Genomic DNA, 23,110 nt, shown 5'->3' with positions numbered 1-23,110 from the left:
TCCACTGCTTTACATAATTTTGAAAATCTTTAGGATTGCTAGAAAAAAAAAACAATAGTAGCAAATGTTTACATAAGAATTTAAGCTTACAATGTACTTTCACATATAGTAACTTGATGGTTTCTCTTTTTACTCTCTTAGAAAGAAAACAGTCATGAGCATATCAATTCATGTTGAAAATTTTTTAAACTGCCAATGCTTTCTTATGTAGTAATTATAAACTGATTTGGAAAAAAAGGAAATCTAAATCTGTGAAGTGTTTAAGTTACTGAATATTATGAAGGGAAGGTTTTATTACTTCAGATTGCACATAGTAACTTTAGGAAACTGCTTTAGTGGGTAATTAACAATAGCATGTGGTTAAGGTGTTAGTTGATCGTCTGTACTCCAAGGCCATTGAAGTGGGTTCACATCCCCCTTCATTGATCTGTTTTATATTTTTTATGTACACAGCCCTACTTCCCACTTTTCATTATCATCCAAAGATTACCAGCCAAAACCTGTGTGGAGGGCACGTAGAGGATGAGATACGTCCCCGGGGTTTTTTTTGCATGAAGGAAAATTCCTGATCTAAGACATTTGTGCCCTGACCCCCATCCCCCAAGAGATACCACGTTTTTGTCTACTTTAAATGAAAACTCTCAGTCTTACAGTAGGCTGTTGTTCAACCTCAGTCTGAAAAATCATAAAACCAAATTTAGGTGTGCCCACGTTAATGAGATTTTTTTCTGTTCGTTCTCTACAGTGTCCAGAGCATTAACAAAATACAGATTTGTATGAAATATACAGGCTCCTGTGGAAATAAGCCTGCTCCCTTTCAGTTATTATCATCATACAGGAAAGAACCATCTGTTTTAGTAGAAACTGTGGAAATATATCTAGGTAGCCAAGAAAAAGTTGAATTGTTACTGAAGGATATGTCAGCACAGACAAGAAAAGAATTTATAAGGCAATGGTTAGAAAATATTTTCAGAAACTAATCCATCTTTTTGGGTGCTGTGTGAGTAGCATTTGTCTGTTTCTTGCTTGAATGTTTGTTCATTTTTTCCCCAGGAGAATTTCTTTGCCATAAAGCTAGAGTTTAAGGCTCAACTTCTTTCTGGTTTGTATCAAATGAAAAGTAAAACTTGATTTAATACTAATTATTATCTGCATAAGTCTACTGAAAATAAACTTTAAAAATATAATTCTTTTTTCTAGTTGAGCTTCAGGGTCGTATAATTAATGTAATTCCATCATTTATTATCCCTCCCACCTTTTTTTTCTTCATGATTTAAGGCGTTAGAATTTAATTTGTAGCCAGAATGAAAACTGGACTTAGGAAAAACTTGAAAAGACAAGGGAGAGATTTCCATTCTGCTGCATGGTTGAGCACGTCCCTAAAGTAGCAGCTTTAGAATACCATGTCCTTATAGAATTGCCTGTTGAAAACTAGCCAGCAGAGCAGCTTCCTGTGCCCTCCTCCTTGCCTGACCCACTGTGAAGGGTCATGTGGGCCCTGAATATAAACCTCGGGGGCTCTACAGCCTGACAGAAGAGAACTAGTGTTGCTGGGCAATCCATGATCTGGCGTAGAAGCCCTAGGCTGTAGATTTTGGAATTGACCAGCTACCCTGGCCCAACCTGGGATAAATACTCCTGGTTTCTAAGCAGGATGAAAAATTTAAATTCCTGTTTTTTCTTGAGTCCCTCCATAACCAGTCCATCACCTTGTCATGAGGTCTGAGTGGAGTGCCCATGTTTGGAGAGAGAATAAAGGGAACACTTTCTATATAACGGATGCAGAGTCCCATCCACAGTCCCCTTTTCCCTAGGAATGAAGCCACTGGAAGGGCCAGATCTGACTCCACCGTAGCCACTGATGCAGACCAGCTTTACCCCTGGGGTAACTGAAACCTGTATTAAATGATCTGACAGGGCGTAAGCAGTGCCCTCTGCCCACTGAATTTTCTCAGATGCCTTCTCCATTGTGAGCTAAACCTTGGAGATTTTCATTCTTTTAGCATATGGTTTGGTCCCTTCTAAAAGGGACATCTCAGTGGGACATAAATTACTTAAAGTTATTAGTAGCCATTTATACCATAGCATGAATTAGTTTAAGTTTCTCTGGTTTTGACAGGAAGATAAATAGAATACGACTGGGGAGATGTAGAACTCCAAACAAAGGGAGAAAGCAAGTTGCCACCTTTGGAAGACTGCAGCGATTTCTATCCCATTAGAATTTGCTTTGGTGTTTTCAGTGAAACAGGCATCCTATTTTCCATTCACCTCTCCTTTCTGACAGGGGAAGAGTTGGAGTTTTTTTTTTTTTTTTAACGGCTTTGACTCTTTCTTACCCCTTCTAGATGTAGTTCCATTTCCTTTTTAAGATGAAAGCTGTCTTTGTTCCCTCCCAGAATAGTTCCAAGCAGCAGAACACAGTGAATCCTTCCAGATAAAAGACTCTACTGATAAAATGCCAGATTGTTATCAGAGAAGCAGTGAGGGGAGTCAAGTCCCTACCTTTAATTACCTTGTTATAGTTTTGTTTATATCCTGTTCATTTGGGGCATGTTTTCCTTGGACAGTTTCTAGTCTGTGTTCTGAACTGCAGTCTGAAGTTTGTAAAAATCCCAAAGCTCAAGGAATAGTGGGTTCCTTATTTTCTGAAAGGTTTAATAGCAGGGAAGAGAAGATCAAAGTTTCTATCTTTCATCTGGAAGGAAGTAGACAAATGCTTCATTTTGGTAGTTCATTCCTTACCTCAAGCGTACACACTATAGTATGTTGGATGAACTCTGACTTAAAATACCTAGCCAAGAGGTTACCTGGAAATAGAATGACATTTATCTCTGTGAAGCCATGAGTATCAACCAATGAATGACTAGATGTCCACGTATCAAGGCCAGCATCCAGTGGAATCTAAAATAAAACTACTTGATAAGTGTACTTGATGTCACTGAACTGTACACTTAAAAATGGTCAGAATGGTAAATTTTATGTTAATGTATGCTTTACCACCACAAAAATAATTATCACTTGCTTCCTGACAGCTCCAGTACTTCAGTCACAGTTGGAAATACAGTTGGCCCTCATCCAGTCATTTATGGATTCAACCAACTGTAGATCAGAAAGCATTTGGAGAAAAGATAAAAACACAACAACAAAATCCAATGCAAATTTAAAAACAATACAACATAACTTATGTAACATTTATATTGTATTAGGTATTATAAGTATTCTAGAGATTATTTAAGGTGTACCAGAGGATATACATAGGTTATATGCAAATACTGTGCATACTTTACGTAATGGACTTCAGCATCTCACAAGTCCTAGAACCATTTCTTTTAGGATTCTGAGGGGCAACTATACCATATTGGTGGGCTGCATGGCCCACATTATTTTGAATGGGATTGCTGTTGCATATAAAGAATTATGTATCCATTTAAGAACTGTGGGACTGTGAGTACCAAATACCTTAATAAACAAAAGAAGATGAAGAGACCATTTTGCCACCATCATATGAACATACTAGGATGTTTGGGATTGGAAAAGAGCCCTTTCTGTCTTGAAAAGGATTGACTCTGAACCATGATAACCACTCTCCTTCCACAAATGAACCAAAATAAGTGGGAATGGGTCTCTTAATGGCTGAAATAATAGTGCCTAAGGCTTTGATTCTCAAATAGTGGCATTGAAATGGTCCACGACTGGAAATGTAGTATTAGGTAAGAGAACCCCATTGTGGTATCTGGCAGCCGTTAAGTAGCCAAGCATATCTTTCTTGTCCATATTAAATTTGTATCTCACCTTATGCTGCTGTATTAGATTCTGTCCAAAACCCAACCCATCTTTAAAACTGCTGACTTACGATTCAGCCAGCCCTCCTAGCCTCACTGGTAATGGGGCGGTAGGGGCGTGGGGTTTTAGGACTAGACTATCGTGTTTTTCTCATTAAACCAAGAAACTTCTCAGATCCTGCAAACATGTTACCTGGTGACATAGCTACAGTATGAATTTTAGGATAGAAAGAAAGAAGGGAGGGGGGAAGGAGAAAATAAAGAAAACAGCCCTGTGAGATAGCTACAATATGAGTTTTTAGGATAGGAAGGAGAGAAGAGGGGATAGAGAGAAAGAAAGAAAATAACACTATTTCAGATCATGAAGTGGTTTTTACGGTTAACCCCAAATGCCCTAAACTCAGAACTCTGATTAAAATATATCTCTTTTTTTCCCTGTAAGTGTGTATACATGAACTCATGCACTCATTCCTGTCATCATTTAAAGGTAGTTGTGAGACGTTCATTATGACTTCAATACCTTTCACATGTTTAAATTTGGTATTTTCTTTATAAAAGGCTAGAAAATATAGGAACTTAGGAAGAAGTTAAGGTAAACGTCAGATATATAAAAGCCAACTTTGAGTGAAAACAAGTAAAAACAAGCCCTGACCTTCTAGAGGTAAGAAAAATTGCAATTAAATGTATTCTTTAGGAAATAAAGACTTTGCCAAGAATAGCATGGTTAGTTAAAGCAGTCTGGCGTGGAAGGTGCGTCTTTTAAAAAATAAGATTTTTTTTACTTTCTTCTTGACTAATGTTTTTGTCAGAAGAACCATTTGAATAATAAATGAAATGCTTTGAAGTAGATCGGGGAGTGGAGAACTTTCCTGTGACTTGTACGAGCTGGTGATACAGATTAGAAACTAAGAGATGCCAAATTCCACCAGTTTACCCAGGATCTGAATACTAGCAAATGTAGTCAAAGCCGTAGAAATATGCTGATGAAATCATGAAAATGAACACAAGTGATCCAGATTGTTTAATTTCTTTTGAAATGCTATATTTATTAGATTTTAGCACCCAAAAGTTAAACAGTATTGAATTTCACACATAGCACTTTATTTTTAATCTTGAGTTGAAGGTTATGGCCTTGGCGTGACTGAAGAGTGACTCATACAGTTTGCACTGACTTTATTATTATTATTATTATTTTGATAGGCAAGGAGGAAAGCTGGGGAGTAAGATGATACTGAATTGAGGCTAAATTTGTTAACTGATTGAATTCAAATGGAAATAAAGAATATCACTTAGTTTTCTTCTTTTTATATTCATGTGTATACCCCCTGTGAAGACTTTGAATGATACTTACGCTTAAAATGCAACATAAAATATCTCCTGATCATCAAAATTGGCAGTGGGAATTAGTAGTATTTTCTTCTGGTTAATGTCTCAAACTCTGCCACAGCTGAAATGTCATCACCTGGACACTTTGAAGGCGTGACCAGTATTCTTTATTGACATGTTTCCCATCTTAAAATACAATCACCATGAAATTAATATACTAAGCCTTGGTCACATCCAGGGAAAGACTTGAAGGTAAAGTGATTCTCCTAATTAGTAACCTAATTAAATGCTAGAGGGCTTCAGCCCTCTAGCAATATACCATGCTTCTGAACAAAGATACCACCATCATTGAAATTGTATGCTTGTAACACTGGTATATTTTTCATTAGTGGCAGGGTATAGGTGTGTGTAATCAGTTTTGTTTCATCTTTAAACTTTGCACAGCAGTCTCCATTGTGCATTCGTTTGGAATATATTAGAGATTAGTCCACTGATTTCGCTTCTGTTTGTCAGAATTTAGGGTGACTAAAACTGGTGTGAGTTGAAAATTACCTTTTCATGATGGAATAAGCAAATTAAAAAGGCTGTTCAAAATATTAGAAAGCAGGTTTAATCTAATCAGGATGGGGAGAAGGGAATCTTTTACCTTAATAACCACTGCAAAATCATACCACTAAAAACAGCAAGTGAGTTTATTAAAGCTGACCCAACAAATTTGGCATCACTTGGTTGAATAGTTGGAATTGTCAGTTATACTTAAAATGAATAAAATTGAATTTCTTTTAGTAAATGCTGTTGTTCATTTTTATGGTGGTAAAAATATCAGAGATGGAAAACACTCGTTTCTCGAACTAGCATAGGCCTTGGAGTAAGACAGACTTTGAATCCCAGCTTCTGTATTCATTCCCTTTGTGAGCTTGGGCAAGCCAGCTAACTTCTCTGAGCCTGTCTAGAACATACGAAAGATTCAGAACATTGTCCTAAAAAGTATTTTTTGTTTTTTAATTCTTATGTGATTAACTGTTAGGATTTAAGTGTTTATTGATTTTACTTTTTAAAAGAGCACAAGGATACAATAATTCTGGTTGTAAAAGTTTAAAGGAAATAGCTGGGCTTGTTTAATCTGAGGAAGAGAAGACTTGAGATGTTTTGGAGTTGGAGCTGGAGGCTAAGAAAACAAGACAGGATGTATAAGTTAACTTTTCTAATGTATATGAAAGGTTATTCTTTTTTTTTTTTTTTTTTTTTTTTTTTTTTGAGACGGAGTTTCACTCTTCTTACCCAGCCTGGAGTGCAATGGCACGATCTCGGCTCACCGCAACCTCCGCCTCCTGGGTTCAGGCAATTCTCCTGCCTCAGCCTCCTGAGTAGCTGGAATTACAGGCACGCGCCACCACGCCCAGCTAGTTTTTTGTATTTTTAGTAGAGACGGGGTTTCAACATGTTGGCCAAGATGGTCTCGATCTCTCGACCTTGTGATCCACCCGCCTCAACCTTCCAAAGTGCTGGGATTACAGGCTTGAGCCACCGCGCCCGGCTGAAAGGTTATTCTTTTAAAAACAATTTTATTGGGGCATAATTGATGTAAAATGAACTGCACATGTTTAAAGTACATAATTTGATATTTTTATATACCCATGAAACCATCATCACTGTCATGGTAATGAACCTAATCATCACCCACTGTAATCCTTACTCAACCTCCCCTCCCCGGCAGTGGTGGTTGTATGTTCTGTCACTGTTGATTAATTTACGTTTCCTAGAATTTTATGTAAATGGAATCATACAGGATGCATTCTATTTTGTCTGGCTTTTTTACTTAGTACAATTATTTTGAGATTCAGCCATGTCATTATGTGTATCCATAGCTTGTTTCTTTTTATTGCCAAACAGTATTCCATTGTATGGATATACCGCAATTTGTTTGTGTACTTACCTGTTGAATGACATTTGTGTTGTGTCCATCACCTAGCAACAAATAAGTTGCTAGGAACATTCATGCAGAAGTCTTTATATGGACTTAGGATTTCATTTCTCTAGTGTAAATACACAGGAATTGAGCAGGTGAGGTGAGTGATAGGTATATATTTAACTTTTTAAGAAACTGCCCATTTGTTTTCCCAAGTGATTATACATTCCCACTAGCAGAGTATGAGAATTCTAGTTGTTCCATATCCTAGCCAACACTTGGTATGCTCAGTCTTTTTAACTTTAGCCTTTCTAGTGAGTATATAGTACTATCTCACTGTGGTTTTAAACTTCAGTAACAACTAAGGGTGTTGAGCATCTTTACATGTATTTGGCATTCACATATCTTCCTTGCTAAAGTGTCTGTTTGAAGCCCAATTTTTCTGTAACGTTGTTTGCTCTCCTTCCCCCACCTCCCTTTTTTTTTTTTTTTTTTTTTTAAGTAGGAGATGAGGTCTTGATCTGCCACCCCGGCTGGAGTGCAGTGGTACAGTCACAGCTATCACAGCTCACTGTATCCTTAACCTCCTAGACTCAAGTGATCCTGCTGCCTCAGCCACCTGAGTAGTTAGGACTACAAGTGCATGCCACCATATTATTATTTTTTTGTAGAGACAGAGTCTCATTTTGCCCAGGCTGGCCCAGGCTGGTCCCAAACTCCTGGCCTCAAGCAATCCTGCTGCCTCCATCTTCCAAAGTGCTGGGATTACGAGTTGGAGCCACCATGCCTGGCTTTGTTTTCTTCTTATTCCAAATATATTTTGGAGACAAGTCTTATAGACATAGATTTCTTTCTTTCCCTGGCATGTGGAACCAGAAAAATTAAATTGCAGCAAGAAAAAGTATAATTATACTTAAGGAAGTATTTTTTTGACTGGCAGTGTAAACATGGGCACTGGGATAACCAAAGGAGGATGTCAGACTTTCTCAGGTGGTATTTAAAAACTGACTGACAGTATTCTGTTTGGGATACTGTAGGCATGCTGAAATATGACTCAACTTACCTAATTGCAGTTTTCATTTGAGATAAGATACCTTGAATGAGTCTATTGCTAATATCTCAATATCTGTTGCTCTTTTGTGTCATTTTTCGAGGCCAAAAAAACAATTTTTGGGAATTTTTCAAAACTTTCCTCGTACTTTATTATTTTTAAAACTCATTCTTTCTGGTTTTATGAAGCGTTGCTGTGAAACATGAGGAGGGTCATTCAGGGGCATTAATTAGCTTTAGCAAAAACAAATTGCAGTCTCTGCAAACCAATCAAATTAAAAGAAATCTTCAAATTTCTCTCATATAGCAGTAGCACCAATCATTGTTTTAGCTGATGGCATTGGGAAGATTCATTTAACCCTCTGTATATGCAAAATAATTAGTGAGATTCTAGAGAAGAGGTTCTACATGATGAAAGGAGTTGGAGGTGTGCGTTAATGATGGGATTCCGGTAAAAAAAGAGTAAAGGGTGCGTTAATGACGGGATTCCAATATCGTTTATGAAGGGTTTTCCTGTGTGTAGAAAACACTGGTCATTTGTCTGCAACTCCACGGAGGCTCAAACTAGAGAAAATTGGCTCCAACTATAGGAAGACTGAGTATGGTTAGTGACAGACATAAAACTTTTATTATTAGCATTAATATTACGAGATTAAGCAATGGAACAAGTTAAGAGAGGTCACAATGATATTTTAAAATAAAAATGATAGCTATCTGCCTGGAATGTTTAAACATCTATTAGTGAATTTTGTTATTGAAGATGACTTTAGAGGTCACTTATTCTTACATGCTTTTACGGATGAGGATGTGAAAGGACATTATCTAACTTGCTGTGGCCACATTGTTAGATACTAATATTTTAATTTGAAGATGTCTTAAAAGTAGCCTTTCGTAAGAGGCACGAAGGAAACCGTGTAAGTGCTTCTGCTTTACAGTAGGTTTCACTTCACCAAAAAAGTCACTTAAAGCTGATGACTGTATATTTTTTCCTAAGCCCATGAAGATTCTGCCGACGTGCTGACATGTATGTGTCTTTTCTTGTCATTACAAATGCTGAAGATTTTTATTTGGGCATTTCAAATTTGTCTTTAAATAAATACTATACTTTGCGCAAGGGCCATGCTAATCTTCTCAGTATTGTTCCAATTTTAGTATATGTGCTGCTGATGCAAGCACAAAATTAATAGTATTCTCTGAATGACTGTTGAATGACAGGTAAGTGATTTGACCTGAGGTGGTCAGTACTGTTGGAGGATATCAGGGGACACTGCCACAGCCTTTGTGGAACTGTCGCAGTCTCACGTGGGGTTCTTCATAAACTGCTGCAACTTGGTGGATGACTTGCCTCAAAGTCCTGGTGATTAATTTGTCTTCCTAAAGGATAATATTTTATAAAGCTTTAGGCTTTGTTTCGTTTAACATTAGTTAGAACAGAAGGAAACATATTTAGACTACCAATTCCTTATGTATGAGACCTGCAAATATGAGTTCCAACCATTGATATTAGTGGGATAAATTGCCTGTAAAGGTTTCCTCATTCATTATCACAACAACAAAACTATTGGCACAGGGCATTTTATTTGGTTGTGATTACATTTTATTTGGGACTTCATCATTCTTTTTATGTTCCCACCAGACTGTCTAGAGTGAAAACTCACATATATTTATATAATACTATGTACTTTATTTTAAAGGGTTTATCTGAGTACTAAAAATAAGAGAAAATATTTTAAAGTACCTAGCACATTGCTTGGCATCTGGCAGACATTCATTTAATGTTACTTTCAATTCCTTTTTTCCTTCCTTCTTTTAGCATGGATATCAGAATCTTTTAGAAGTGTAACAGATTCTTGTCAGAAGGGAAGTTAATAAAATTGGTGTATGTTGAGCATTTCCTTGACTCCCAGGATGTTTAGATTGTCTAAGATGTTAATATCATTTCAGACAATCACCTGAAAAGTTAAATTAGTCAATGAAAAATATACTCAGCACCTATGATTTGTCCAGTCTGGGGCTAGAATTAGGGTGCTTTGAATACCAGAAGAAGTATATGTATTTAATGTGACAATAGAGAGCTGTCCTAGGTTCTAGAAAATTTGAAAGCTAGAAAAAACGTTTTTAATGGCAATAAAAACATTCCTTTCTAAACCTCCTATCTATATGTAGTAGGGTTACATGTTAATAGGGTTTACAAAAATAAGATGGTAAATTCTCTCTGTTCCTTTGTGTAGTGTCTTAAAATCACCACTCATTTCTGTTTGTGAACTGAAAAATTAATCACTGTAAATATGGAATCTCTTGCTCTAAAGGATAATGGCGTGAGTTTTAACTGTGTTAAATAACTTTTGAGAACTTGCCCTTTGAGCAGTGACCAACACCAAAGAAAAGGCAGCCTGTTACTGATTTCTCAGACCCATCCACTGCGTGCAAGGAAAGGAGGAGACATGCTGAGAGGCCAAGTGTTACTATGTTCAGCCCCTTTAAAGAGTCAGTGGCTGCCTGAACGTGCTGATTTCTTGGTTGTTTGTGGAGCCAGAGCAGAAACATCGTGAAGGGTTTCGCAATTGAGAGGGATGTGCCGCTCTTGCAGTCTGCATATGCTGCAGCCCAGCTCCTGCCTTGCACGCAGCTCATCCCAGTCCAAGAACCCCAAGGGTAGATCTGGAATGCTTTTCCAGCTGTTGCATGAGAAGTACAGTAGACCAGAGTGTGGCTCATTGGTACAGGGCCAGAGAGAAACCCCTCACATAGGCTGGGAGGGAAGATGATGCCAACATTTCAAACTAAGTCTAGGGGTTATTTTTATTTGCTTAGGAAAGACATTTTCTACAGCTTCCAATGTCTCTGTTTATATTTTGCTATGAATTCTTTTCCATGTTTTTCCCAGAGTCAGGAAAGAATTATTGCTAAGGTATAGCACATTTCAGTGCCCCTGAGAAAAATCTCCTTCCCAGCTGTCTAAAACATTTGGTTGGGATCTGAAAATTTTGGTTTCAAATTATATTTTTTGTTGTCTCAAAAAATGATGAAACATTTAATGAAATTTCAGATGAAATGTAATTTTTATTCTCTACATTTTGATCAGCAGGTAACCAGAAATCAGCGTTCAGAAATTATGCATCTTTTCATTTATTTAAGAATATTTCTAATTCTGAACAATTAAAGCACATTGTTTACACAGCTTTTAAAGTAACTACCACATTGTATACCTTCACCCCTCCCTGTTGGAAAATACCCTTGCCTTATTTCCTAGCACTGAAAGGAATAGTATGAATGCAGGTAGCCATGCGTCTGAGACTCAGTGTTTCTGCCATCAGGTCACTGAATGCCGTGTGCACTTCTTGCTGGGGCAAGTGGAGGGATGCCCAGATGACAGAGGCTGATTTCTAGCTCCCAGCAGCTGATATTTCACTGGAATGAATAGCCTGTGGCCTGTCAGCCTGGGTCACTGGGAGGCAGTGTGAAGGTGACCCCAAGAGCATGCATTTCCTGAGGCTTAGACTCTGTGGTTGGGCTTTTCTCAAGAGGTCATACACTACAGTTTTCAGACGTTCTGTTGTGGCTTATGATTGTTGTCATTTCTTCATAGATTTTTTTTAAGGGTTTAACGTGTTGCTTTGAATTAATTTGCAAAGCTTTGAGTGGCTCGATAGATACATATTTAAACTAAACATTCCATCTGAAGTTACTTTGTGTGTATGTCCATCCGCTCTGGAAATGTGTAATTTTTAGCTTAGCTGCTGTCTACAACTCTAATTTTCTCCTTATTACCCAAACTAAGGATTTTAAAAAGTCAAACTTTAAAAGCCCTGAACTCATTACTTTTCCAAGAAATGTATTTCAGTAAAGAAATCCGCGAGCTATGCAAGAGGGCAAGATTACAGTCAATGCATCTTCTATGTGGTAGCAGTTTGAGTTTCAGGAAAAGGAGCAACTAGTTCAGGTGGTGGTGGTAGATCCTTTGATGAATGGAATATCGGCATAGGAAGAACAAGTAGAGAGTCTGGCAACCTTGGCCATCACTGAACTCACCTGAGAATGTGGGAAAGGGGCTTCCGGAATGCCACATTTATAACAAAAACATACTTAATAGTTATAGGAGATGCAGAAATATCTGCTTTTTCCAATTCGCTGGATATGGACTTTTATATATATATATATATTTTGTGGTTTCTCTCTTTTATGCATATGCACATACCCACACATGTATGTGTTTTCCTGAAGGCAAGGTTTGAAACTATGAACCATACACTTCAAAAAAGAAAACGAAGTCTGGGTATAATAGTAGTAGAGTTGACAGAAAATAGACTTGGGCCCTGCACCAGGCGAATAAACCAATGAGTTTCACATAAACAAGTTGAATAGGCCCCAAAGAAACTCAAGCCTCCTCTCCTTTCCAACTCATTTAGAGGGGACAGAGGTGGGTCGGCCTTTGTAAGCACCGGGAGCCTGGAAACAGGCCAGGCTCTGTTTCCTCAGCCATTTGTTGAGACAGAGAACACTAGGACAAACAATTTGTAAATATGTATGAAAATTTATTTTCAAATTATTCCAGCTACCTGTCTTCAAGGCATTTTGTTTTCATGCATTATTTCATTTAAGCTTCACAACAGCCCTATGAAATAAGCTCTCTTTTTTTCCCCATTTATAGAAGATAAAAATTTAGGAGGTTTACATTTAAAGTCACACACTAGTAAGTGTCAGAAGTCGGATGTAAACTTAGGTCTGCTGGATTCCAGAGCATGTTCTTAATGCCTGTCTGTGTGCTCTGTGGTAAAGAACTATGAAGATCCTGTTTCTGTTCTCAAAGTCATTTCAGTCTAGCAGACATGATGATGCCTGAGAGCTACTTTGGGATAGGTCAGTGAGCTGCACTGCCTGCTATGGCAGAGCTCAATATGCAGTTGCAGTGGGCAGAGGGAAGGAAGTGATTGATTCTGATCAGAGGAGGTACAGTAAAGTTTCCCAAAAAAGGTAATACCTTAGCAGAGGCCAGGCACTGTGGTTCATGCTTATAATCCCAGCACTCTGGGAGGCCAAAGTGGGAGGAGCACTTGAGGCAGGTGTATGAAACCCTGTCTCTACTTAATAAAAAAAAATGAACTAGGTATGGTGGCACACGACTGTAATCCCAGCTGCTCAGGAGGCTGAGATAGGAGGATCACTGGAGCCCAGAAATCCAAGGCTTCAGTCAGCTATGATCTCGCCAGTGAACTCCAGCCTGAGTGACAGAGTGAGACCCTGTCTCTAAACAAAAATGTAATACCTTAGCATAGTTCAGAAGGTAAAGAGGAGTTCCCCTCTTCATTACAAGAGTACAAGAGTAAAAGGACATTATTCTAGTGAGAATAATATTCAGTTGGCTTGCCAATAAAAGATATATAGAAAGAAAGATTTTTTGAAAGGAGTATAATCCAGTGCCTCAGCCTGCTGTGTCTCACCCAGCCTTTGGAGATGGCCTGTAAGGTAGGGTTGTCTCAACTTTTGGTTGTCGGTAGATGACCATTTCCCAAGAGCTGACAGCCGTGCTGTAGGACAACCAGACCATAATGGCATGGCTGGCATTCTTGAGTAACTTTAGTGAGAGGTTTGACGGGGTATATTGTGGGGGGGTGGGGTCAGGGTCAGTCATAGCTGTTTTGAATTCAGCCCAGCTCCGAAGATGCTAACCGATTGGTTAAATAGGGACATCTAGAGCAAGTGGATGGTCCTTTTCGTCATTGGCAGAAGTTTGGGGGCCTTTGTTTTGTACATGGTACAGCCTCACCTGAAAAGTAAGAAGCAGGACTGGAGGTAGGCTCAGAAATGGGGAGGAGCTGGGCCCAGAAATGGGGAGGAGTTAAGGGAATGTTAATTATGTTAATAAGGTAGGATGGAAGAGGATATTGGCTGGATCCTGAAGCCATTTGGAGACTTTGAAGCCTCTGGTTCCTGTGACCTACGGGAACTTGCCCAATGCTGCTAAGCCTTAAAGTTCCCTCCACCACGTGGCCTACAAAGTTCCTCTGTCACTCTGGCTTGTCGGATTTAAATGAGATACCACATACAGAGTCTGGTCTTTAGTAAATGCTCAGGAAATGTCAGCTGTTATCAGGATCACCTTCGTTGTACTGCTTTGTGGTCTAAAATTAGAGACTGGTTGGTTCTCTAAGTCATTCATACCTCAGTGTGATTAGGTTGAATGTTTGGAAGCATTGGGCTTTTCCAAGGCTCTCAGGATTTTGAGGCAACTGCATTGTAAAGTCTTAGACCGAATTTTGTAGGTAGACAGACCCCAATTAAAATGCAGGCTTTATCATAGTTTTACGACCCAAAGTATGCTGGGAAACCTCACTCTGTTCATCTTAAAATAGAGATAATGACACAGACCTTGGAATGAGGATTAATGAAATAATCAAAGTAGTGTATCCAAAGCACAGAGCCAGTCCTGGCACATAGTAGTCACTTAATCTCAATTCCCTTCCTTTTGTCTGGGGGCCCTCAGGAGGAGTTTGGGTTCACATAGGGAAAGGCTCAGGCCCAGGAAGTACTTCATTCTTGCCAAACCCAGGTACTCTCTGCCTCTCCCCACTTAGGCACAGCTGGGCATGATCTTCTAAACCAGTCCCCCACACACAGGTGTTGCACTTACGGCAGCCAGCAGCTTGTGTTTACTTCTCAGGGCCTGAGAATCATTGGCTAGTTCTTTGATCTTCTGCACTAGACTGTAGGTTCCTTGTGGCCTAGGCAGTGACTTTTCTCTCTGATTCTCTGGTACCTGACCCAGTGTGTGCTTGTGCTGGATACTCAGTAGATGTCCCTACAGCTGTGGGTGAGCAGAGACAGTTTTGGTGATGTGCAGCCACGTACCTTTGAAACCTTTCAGAAAAAAAGAACAGATTGTGAGAGTAGATATGAGAAGAGAACACTTAGAAAAAACGTAGCCCCAACTCTGTGAAAGGTGGTAAGGTCAGCATGATCTCAGCAGAATGGTCCTTTTTTTGCCCATACCGCATTCTGAACTCTTCTGGTTCCCAAAGTTTTAAGTCCAAGGGTGTATTTCGTCCTCATTTGAAGGTCTTTGATCTGTTACAGAAAGTTGTTTCAGCTCTGCCTCCCACTTGCCTTTTCTGCGCCACTCTACAGCTGTGTATGTCTCCGTGGATACCACAGATTTGTGATGAGCAGGCTTATGTCCCTCTAAGCTGGTGGTTCCCTGTGAGCAGTGTTCTTCTCCACTGCTGTGTCACATGCAGCAGAGCACACACCTGACAGCCACGTTGTGTGGTCATTGGTTTATGCAAAGGATCAATGGGAGGTTCTCCACCTGGTTCTGGGAAACTCCCCCCACCCCAAAGATTTTGGATGTATGTCACGAACCTGAAATTGCATGGGAAATTGTGTGTGTATGTATATATTCATAAATATCTTCCTCTTGTGCGAGAGTCCATAGTTTACATTAGTTTCTGAAATATTTTCATGATCCTTAAAAAGTTTAAAAAAACCCACTCATTTAGAAATTTTCCACATATGTGTAAATTACAGTTGATATTTTTGTTAGCTAGGAGATATTTTTGTGCTCCCTTGATTTCCAGGTGTGAGCTACAGGTTGGGGTAGCCAGAGAGCTCTGGATCACAGTCTGACCTGAGCGCAGCGTACGCATCCTGGATTAGCCCTCAGAGAGTCCACTTAGCCTTTCTGAGCTTCATTTTATTTTTCATCTGTTAATTTAGGTCTATAATGTCCTTTTGTGCTACAGGAATGTTGCATTGTAAAGAGATCACAGATGTGCAGGAGTTTTATCAAGTGTCAAGGGCTATTCAATTGTGGGGTGCAAGTATTCCTGTTAAAAATGTGTCATGTCTCATGTCACACAGTGTCGAGGACATGACAGACAGTCAATAAACATGTAATTAAAATGAACATGGAAAGGGTTTATCGAAGTGAGAGGGCTAGAGGTTTCAAGACACTGGCGTCTGCGTACCTTGCAGATTCTGTGGAGGACCTAGTATTCTGGCCTAGAACACAGCTTAGGGCTATTAGAGGAATTGATTTTCAAGGAATGGTAAAAGAGGAAATGACCTTCGAGACCTTAAGTATATTTGTTTCATTTTATGGAAGAAACTTGAGACTTAGACAGGCAGGGGCTATCCCACTTACTTCAGAAGGGCTTAAGACTCTCTTGCTCATCACTTTTAATGGTGGCCTAAAAAAGACCCTCTTTGCCTACATATTATCAACATGTTGTCTTACCTTTTTAAAACAGCACAGAATTCACCACATGGTCTTAATTCTCTTATTGGGGCAACTTACAGGCCTGTAATTCTTGAATACACTGGTGCTATTACTAGACACAGGCACAGTGCACTTAAAAACTTAGACTTTCCGAAGACCTTCCTTCTTGGAATGTTTTCTTAGATGTCACATCAGACCACTGGGTAGAAAGCATTGCCACCGTTCTGAGCTGTACTGAGACTCAAGAGATGTTACTATGACTTGTCCAACTCACAGAACTCGGTGTCCAAAGCAGAATGAAAATCCAAGTGTTCTAATTTTCTATTCTTATAGCACTAGGTTCTAAATGTTCTCATCAGACTCCTCCTTGCCTCCAGTAGGTAAGAAAACAGTAACCTAGAAATACTTTTTCTTAGTGTTTATGTATGTATATAAATTTGTCTGTGATCTAATCTTTCCATCCAAAGAATTTATAATAGAAAGGATTTTGAAATAATATTTAACCATTGCTTTATAATGAATGTTAAATATCACTTCAAGAATTGGCTTCTTTTTTGGTAATTGCATTACTTTTTTGAGGAGAGGTTTTGTTTTGCTTTTTAACCTGGTTGTGTGTATTTGGAAACTACCCTAACACAAGGTATCCAAAAGCAGGAAATTCTGGCAATTTCCCCACTTTCCATTCTTCCTCCTGTATGGATGCCAGAATCCTTTGGGAAATCATCATTTACAAAAGTCAGGAGCAAAAGGAGGAACATTCTTTAGTGTACAGTTACTGCTAATTGGAAACTAAACATCTGTAACCATGTCCGAGTTATTTGTATTTGAAAAGAAACATTTATATACAAGAGCCCTTTTGGTAACATAAAACACACTGTAACACAAAGTGTGTGTGTGTGTTGGAGAGGTAGGGTACAGACCGTAGGAGAAGCTTCCAATAAATGACTGTGCCGTACTGAGTGAGGTCATCTGCTAATTAAATCTCAAAACATTTTCAGAGGTTTTTTTTTTTTTTTTTTTTTTTTTTTTTTTGATCAAGTGAAGTTTCTCCCTGACTCCCACCCCTACCATTCCCTATAGGCCAAAGCAAACATTTTTCTGTATTTGCCAATTATGGATTAAACATTTAATCATTTAAAAAGAATAATTGAGAAAATGGATGAGTTGTGGGGAACTGTCCAACTATCTACTGTAACCATAGCTCTCTATTTTCCCACAGAAATGTGAGGTGACTTCTTCTCCATCCTGAAACTATGTGTGCTGCTGGACCTACCTGACAGACCTAACTGTCGTAGGGGGGAAAAAAATGACACTTTTTTTTTAGAAAAAAACGTACTCCATGCGTCTTTCTTCTCTTTCCCTACCTCCCCCAACACCATGATGAAATTCTGCTCAGGCTGTTCTATTTGTACAGAAATTATATCTGTTTTTCTGTTGTCACATTAAAATAAATGTTGGCGATAACCTGTAGGGAGTTAGAAATATTGCTGTAGTAGGGCCCTATCCCTCTACTTCCTAAGCCAACATGGCCATGTGGCCCTAATGGCCTAGTTCTTACCAAGTAATTCCTTTGTGAACACTGATTCAAATTTTGAAAAAGTCAAGAGACCATCTATTTTTCTCTGCAGAGTCTACCCTCTTCTGGTCTTTCCTGTTTTTGTCATCTAAGGTATTTCTCTAAATTGAGTTACTTTTTTAATTGGATGAAAAATCATGAAGTCTTGAGAGTTCTAGTCAAGAACTTATTTAAACTGGTACTTACCATATTGGACTTTCCTCTCAAATCATCAGTCTCTTATCTGTGAAGGCTTTACAGTGCACAGTTTCAACAAAATGGTTAAGGTCTTTCAGGTTCTGCATGTTTATAAAGTCAAGAGGCTTTAAATGACCTGACTTTACAATGACCTTCGTAGAATCTCAAAATAGCACTTGTCCAGGACTTTTATTCCTCCTCTTTGGGTGTGAGTCAGCCCAGAGGCAAGGATTTGGTGATTTGAAGGTCCATCTCTTATTCTCTTAACAATAAGTTCAGACCATGTACTATGCCATCTGTGGCACTCCCCAGTGTGGCCCCACCCACTTCTCAGCCTTAACTTTTACTGTTATTTATGAACCTCTGCATTATTCAGACATATCTACCTATACCTTGAATATTTCTACACTTGTTTTATAGCACGTTGTCCCTGGTTGAAATGACTTCAGATTTTTCTTGGCCTACTTGAATCATGCTTGCTTTCCTAAGTTCCATCCTTTTTTTGATTTTCTATAGTTATAATGTCAAGGTCACTTGCTTCTCACTTTTCCTACACTGTCTCGTACTTTGGGTCATTTTTTTCAAATGTACTTTTCCTCTGGCCAACCCAAGTATGGGCTCTTCACAGACGATGATAACTGTCTTATTTTTTATGGCGCTTATCATGGTGCCTTTGCTTATCATAAATACACAGTAAACAGTTAATGAGTAAGTTATTTTTTGCTACTCTCTGTTTATTGTCTTATTCCCAAGCCTGCCTACATTTAATCTTCATGATAAAGAATTACGGATGCTAATGATGTTTTTAACCAAAGCAAAGTCACCTGTAGAACTAATGCAGAAACAAAACATCATTTGGAATAAGGAGCAGCTCCTGTCTCTTCCCAGCCCCTGGATGTTCCAACCCAAGCTAGATAGAATGTTAAGTAGATACAAAGTCACAGATGTGGACATGACTGTAGAATGGTCTTGTGTTTTTGTTTCTCCCCAGGTGTGGTCGCTCACCTGTCTACCACTCCCGTGAAATGGCAGCTCGTGCCTTGGTCCCATTTGTTATGATAGATCATATTCCTAATACCATCCAAACCCTGTTGGCCACACTCCCCAGCTGCACTGACCAGTGTTTCCGGCAAAACCATATTCATGGGACACTTCTCCAGGTAAGTAAAGTTGCTATGTGTGACTTCTGTCAAACATCATAAGATGAACTTTGGTTTCTTGTGTACTGTCAGCTGGTGAAGATTTGATACACAGGCCTTTAACTTTATCAGTAGAACTTTTTTTTTTACTTCTGAAAGATCAGGTATCTCCTAGTTATGCTTTTCTCATCCCAAATATCACTACAGTGTTACATTGTGATTCTCTCAGATTATTTTTTGTAATACACCCTGTGTTTTCTACAGTACACTTTCTCCCACTTGGCCTTACCTCTCTGAACCAGATAAAACTTTGTCTTTTCCATCAAGTATGCCTGCAGAACATTTTGGGCCACTACCTATTTAGAGTGAAACTGACAGCATTTCTTGAGAGAGGGTAGCCTGAGAGGCGCAGGAAGAGTTACACACATCAGGGAGAGTCTGCCCTGGGGCACAGCACCTTAGTATGAGGAAGGATTGAACTTTCCTGTTTTCCCCGACCTACCAAAAAAACTTAGTATTCTCAATAAATGTACAAGTTTATTGTTTTTAACCTAACATTTCTTCTAGAAAAAAGTAACATATAAAAAGTAAACGAGAAAGAGACTTTTTAGTGAACCTATCCTATTTCGGCGCTAACTTGAGGACAGGTAATATGGGTGAGATCTTCTGTTCACATGGCTGCTATAGTCGCTCACACAGGCATGGGGCTAGGAGTGGAACATAAATGTCAGGTCATGTTCCTGGTTTATGAACAGAGTTGAGAGACAGCCTTAAGATCTCAATACATGTTATAAGCCTGAGCTCGACACTGCTGACATGGCAGGCAGTGTGTGGAGTGATTAACAAGATGAAATTCTGGAGCCAGGCTGCCTGGGTGTGAATCTCAGATCTACCCCTCATTACTTACACATCTGTGTCTTCATTTTTAAAATGAGGATAATAGTAGCATATACCTCATAGGGACTTTGTGAGGACCAAGTGAATTAATACATATGATGTGCTTAGAATAGTGCCTGGTGTGCTGCAAGATATACAGATAATCATTATTGTTATTATTAATTTAAATAGACCTATACGATAAAGAAAACTAATTATTTCATAATTAATTTCCCCTAGGTAATAAGAATGCAAGATAGAACTTTTTTTTTTTTTTTTTTTTTTTTCCCTGAGACAGTGTCTGTTGCCCAGGTTGGAGAGCAGTGGTGTGATGTTGGCTCACTGCAAGCTGCACCTCCTGGGTTCAAGCCATTCTTGTGCCTCAGCCTCCCAAGAAGCTGGGATTACAAGCCTGCCCCCACCCCCGACACTCGCTAATTTTTGTATATTTAGTAGAGATGGGGTTTCGACATGTTGGCCAGGCTGGTCTCAAACTCCTGACCTCCAGTGATCCACCTACCTCGGCTTCCCAAAGTGCTGGGATTATGGGCGTGAGCCACTGTGCCTGGCTGTTCCTTGGTTGTTTTCTATATTTAACAAATATTTACTGAATGTCTACTGTGTACCACTGTGTCACAGTCCAGTAGCAATAAGTCATTTTTGCCTTGAAGGAGCCAAAGACAAGAACCAGAAAATAAGCAATCACAATGCAGTGTGCTAAGTGCTGGGTGAGCACATAGCAGGACCACCAGACTTGTCTGGAAAAACAGGGAAAATGTCCCAGAGGAGGCGACATCTAAGCAGAGGCTGAAAGAGGTTAGCCAAGTAAAGGAAGGGAAGGAGTCTCCCATGCAAAGAGAGCAGTGTACAGGTTCCCAGTGGGTGAGATGGTAGCCTGGGTGGGAACTGCTAGTTTGGGTGGGACTGAAGTTCTAGGTTGGCAGTTTTCAACTTAGTCTCGGGACCTGTTTACATTCTTAACAGCTGTTGTGGCTCCTGGAGAGTTTTGTCTATCAATATTTAATTAGAAAGTAAACTTGAGACAGGCTGGGTGCAGTGGCTAATGCCTCTAATTTTAGCACTTTGGGAGGCTGAGTTGGATGGATGACTTGAGGCCAGGAGTTCAAGGCAAGCCTGGCCAACATGGCGAAACCCATCTCCACTAAAAATGCATAAATTAACTGTGTGTGGTGGTGCACACCTGTAGTCCCAGCTACTTGACTTGGAAGGCTGAGGCACAAGAATCACTTGAACCCCAGAAGCAGAGGTTGCAGTGAGTCAGGATCATGCCACTGTACTCCAGCCCAGGCAGCAGAGTGAGACTCTGTCTCAAAAAAAAAAGAAAGAAGAAAAAAAAAGAAAGAAACTTGAGAAAATATTAAAACACAAGGACTTAGAAGCACATATTGCATTGGTCATAAAAATAATGACTTCATCACACACCTTGTGGCCTCTTGTAAACTCCACTGTACACTTTGAGAGAATGAGAACAAAAGAGGAAACTATTTTGTTAGCATCACTTGAAAATAATTTGTCTTGTGGACCTCTTGAAAAGATTGCATAGTCCCAGACTGCAGTTTGAGATCTTCTGGTCTGTATTATATACTTTATAGGTCTTAGGTGGTTTCTTTAGTATAAATTCTTGAGCACTCATCTCCCTTGAGTTCTCACTACATCTCTGTGATGAAGAGAGGAGCAGGGTTATTGTCTTAGTCTTAAAGATGGACTGTGGTGGCCCAAAGATTATTATTTGCTGTGTCATGCAATTTACGTCTCTTGATTGTGTCAGACTGCTGCTGCTTCAAAAGAGCAAGGCTGGAATGATGAGGAATGTAGAACAGCCTTTTCAAAGCATGAACCATATCGGAGTTAAAAGGAAGGCCTAGCTTGTCCAGGGAATCATCCGTCAGATTTTCTTTAGTGAAGATCCGCTTGTTGCTGAACTTTGTCCAAGTAGTTTGGTTGGAGTTGCTTCCTGGACTCTCTCACAGTTGTCCAAATGAGCCTCCCAACCTCGTTTTCCACACCCACTACTGGCAGGTCTTTCTGTGCTTCCCCGGTCTGCCCAGCAACAAAACATGGTCATTTTCTCTGTCTCTGGGCTGCTTTTGATATTCTTAAGTTTATATTTTCTGCTAGATAAAATGTGAAATCCCGTGGAAAGGTTAAAACCCTGTAACTCTGGGGTGGTTGTGGCAGTTGCTCTTGTTCCTAAGTGTTGGTGAGATGAAGGGCTTGTTGGATAAAAGCCAGCAAATGTGGCCGTGGGTATCGTACTCACGTTTGTCAGACAGATTCCTGCCTTTATCAAGGTTTACCCTGGCTGAAAAAAAGAAGTCAAAGAGATGTGGAAAGTCTTTCTGGCATGTTCTTTGGAGTGCTACACCTGTGTTGTCCTAGTTCCGTCCATCCTGTGGTTCGTTATGGGGAAAACATAGGGGTTAAGTTGGGGGGGGCTCTTTTTCTCTTTCCTTTCTATAGCTTCTAGATTCCTTCTCCACATAACGCTACTTTTGAAATCATTAAAAAGCCTGCACCTGGAAAAGAGATGTTAGGGATTGAAAGGAATGATAATCTCCTTTGGACCTTCAGAGCCAGCTAAGTAAATACAAAATTGCTATTTTTTTCAAAAGCAGGAAATCATTTTATAATCAAAAAACAAATTCTTTCACAGAACATTTTCTTGAATTATGCATTTTGACTGCTTTGAAAATGTTTACATAAATATATCAAATCTCAGAGTATTTCTATAGTATACCTTGAAAACAAGAAATATGCTGATCTCTGAATTTTCTGGGACTATGGAAGACTCAAATTATACCACATGTGGGATTCGTTTCTTAATCATTTTAAAAACCAGAGGTTCATAATTGCTGTGTTGAAATGTTTGGAAGTAACACACATTAGAAAAGGTGAGGTTATACAGCAGATTCATGAAAGCCAGGGGTAAATGACATTAAATCTCAGTAAAGGCTAGGTAAGAGCCATGGACAGTACCTCATTTGGTAACGTCACTAGCAGGGCTGCTCTGTCTTTTAAGTAGAATTAACCTTCTGTTTT

The 23,110-nt window shown here is 39.3% G+C and overlaps 1 protein-coding gene and 1 non-coding gene across 8 annotated transcripts in view; one reads left to right on the top strand and one right to left on the bottom strand.

Moving 5' to 3' along the window:
* THADA (THADA armadillo repeat containing) overlaps window positions 1–23,110 on the top strand; it is a 368,932-nt gene that overhangs the window by 175,394 nt on the left and 170,428 nt on the right. For all 7 annotated transcript variants that reach the window (XM_074396552.1, XM_074396550.1, XM_074396539.1 and 4 more), the window contains one exon: window positions 19,027–19,195. In XM_074396552.1, the coding sequence (XP_074252653.1) occupies window positions 19,027–19,195 (169 nt within the window). The remainder of the gene's footprint in view (window positions 1–19,026; window positions 19,196–23,110) is intronic.
* Window positions 9,137–9,243, bottom strand: LOC120362128 (U6 spliceosomal RNA). Its single transcript, XR_005578120.1, has one exon. It is a non-coding gene; the product is annotated as a U6 spliceosomal RNA (small nuclear RNA).

Source organism: Saimiri boliviensis, chromosome 1 (genome assembly GCF_048565385.1).
Source record: "Saimiri boliviensis isolate mSaiBol1 chromosome 1, mSaiBol1.pri, whole genome shotgun sequence".
NCBI lineage: Eukaryota > Metazoa > Chordata > Mammalia > Primates > Cebidae > Saimiri > Saimiri boliviensis.
The sequence above is the reverse complement of the archived record's forward strand: the minus strand, read 5'-3'. Positions and strand labels throughout refer to the sequence as shown.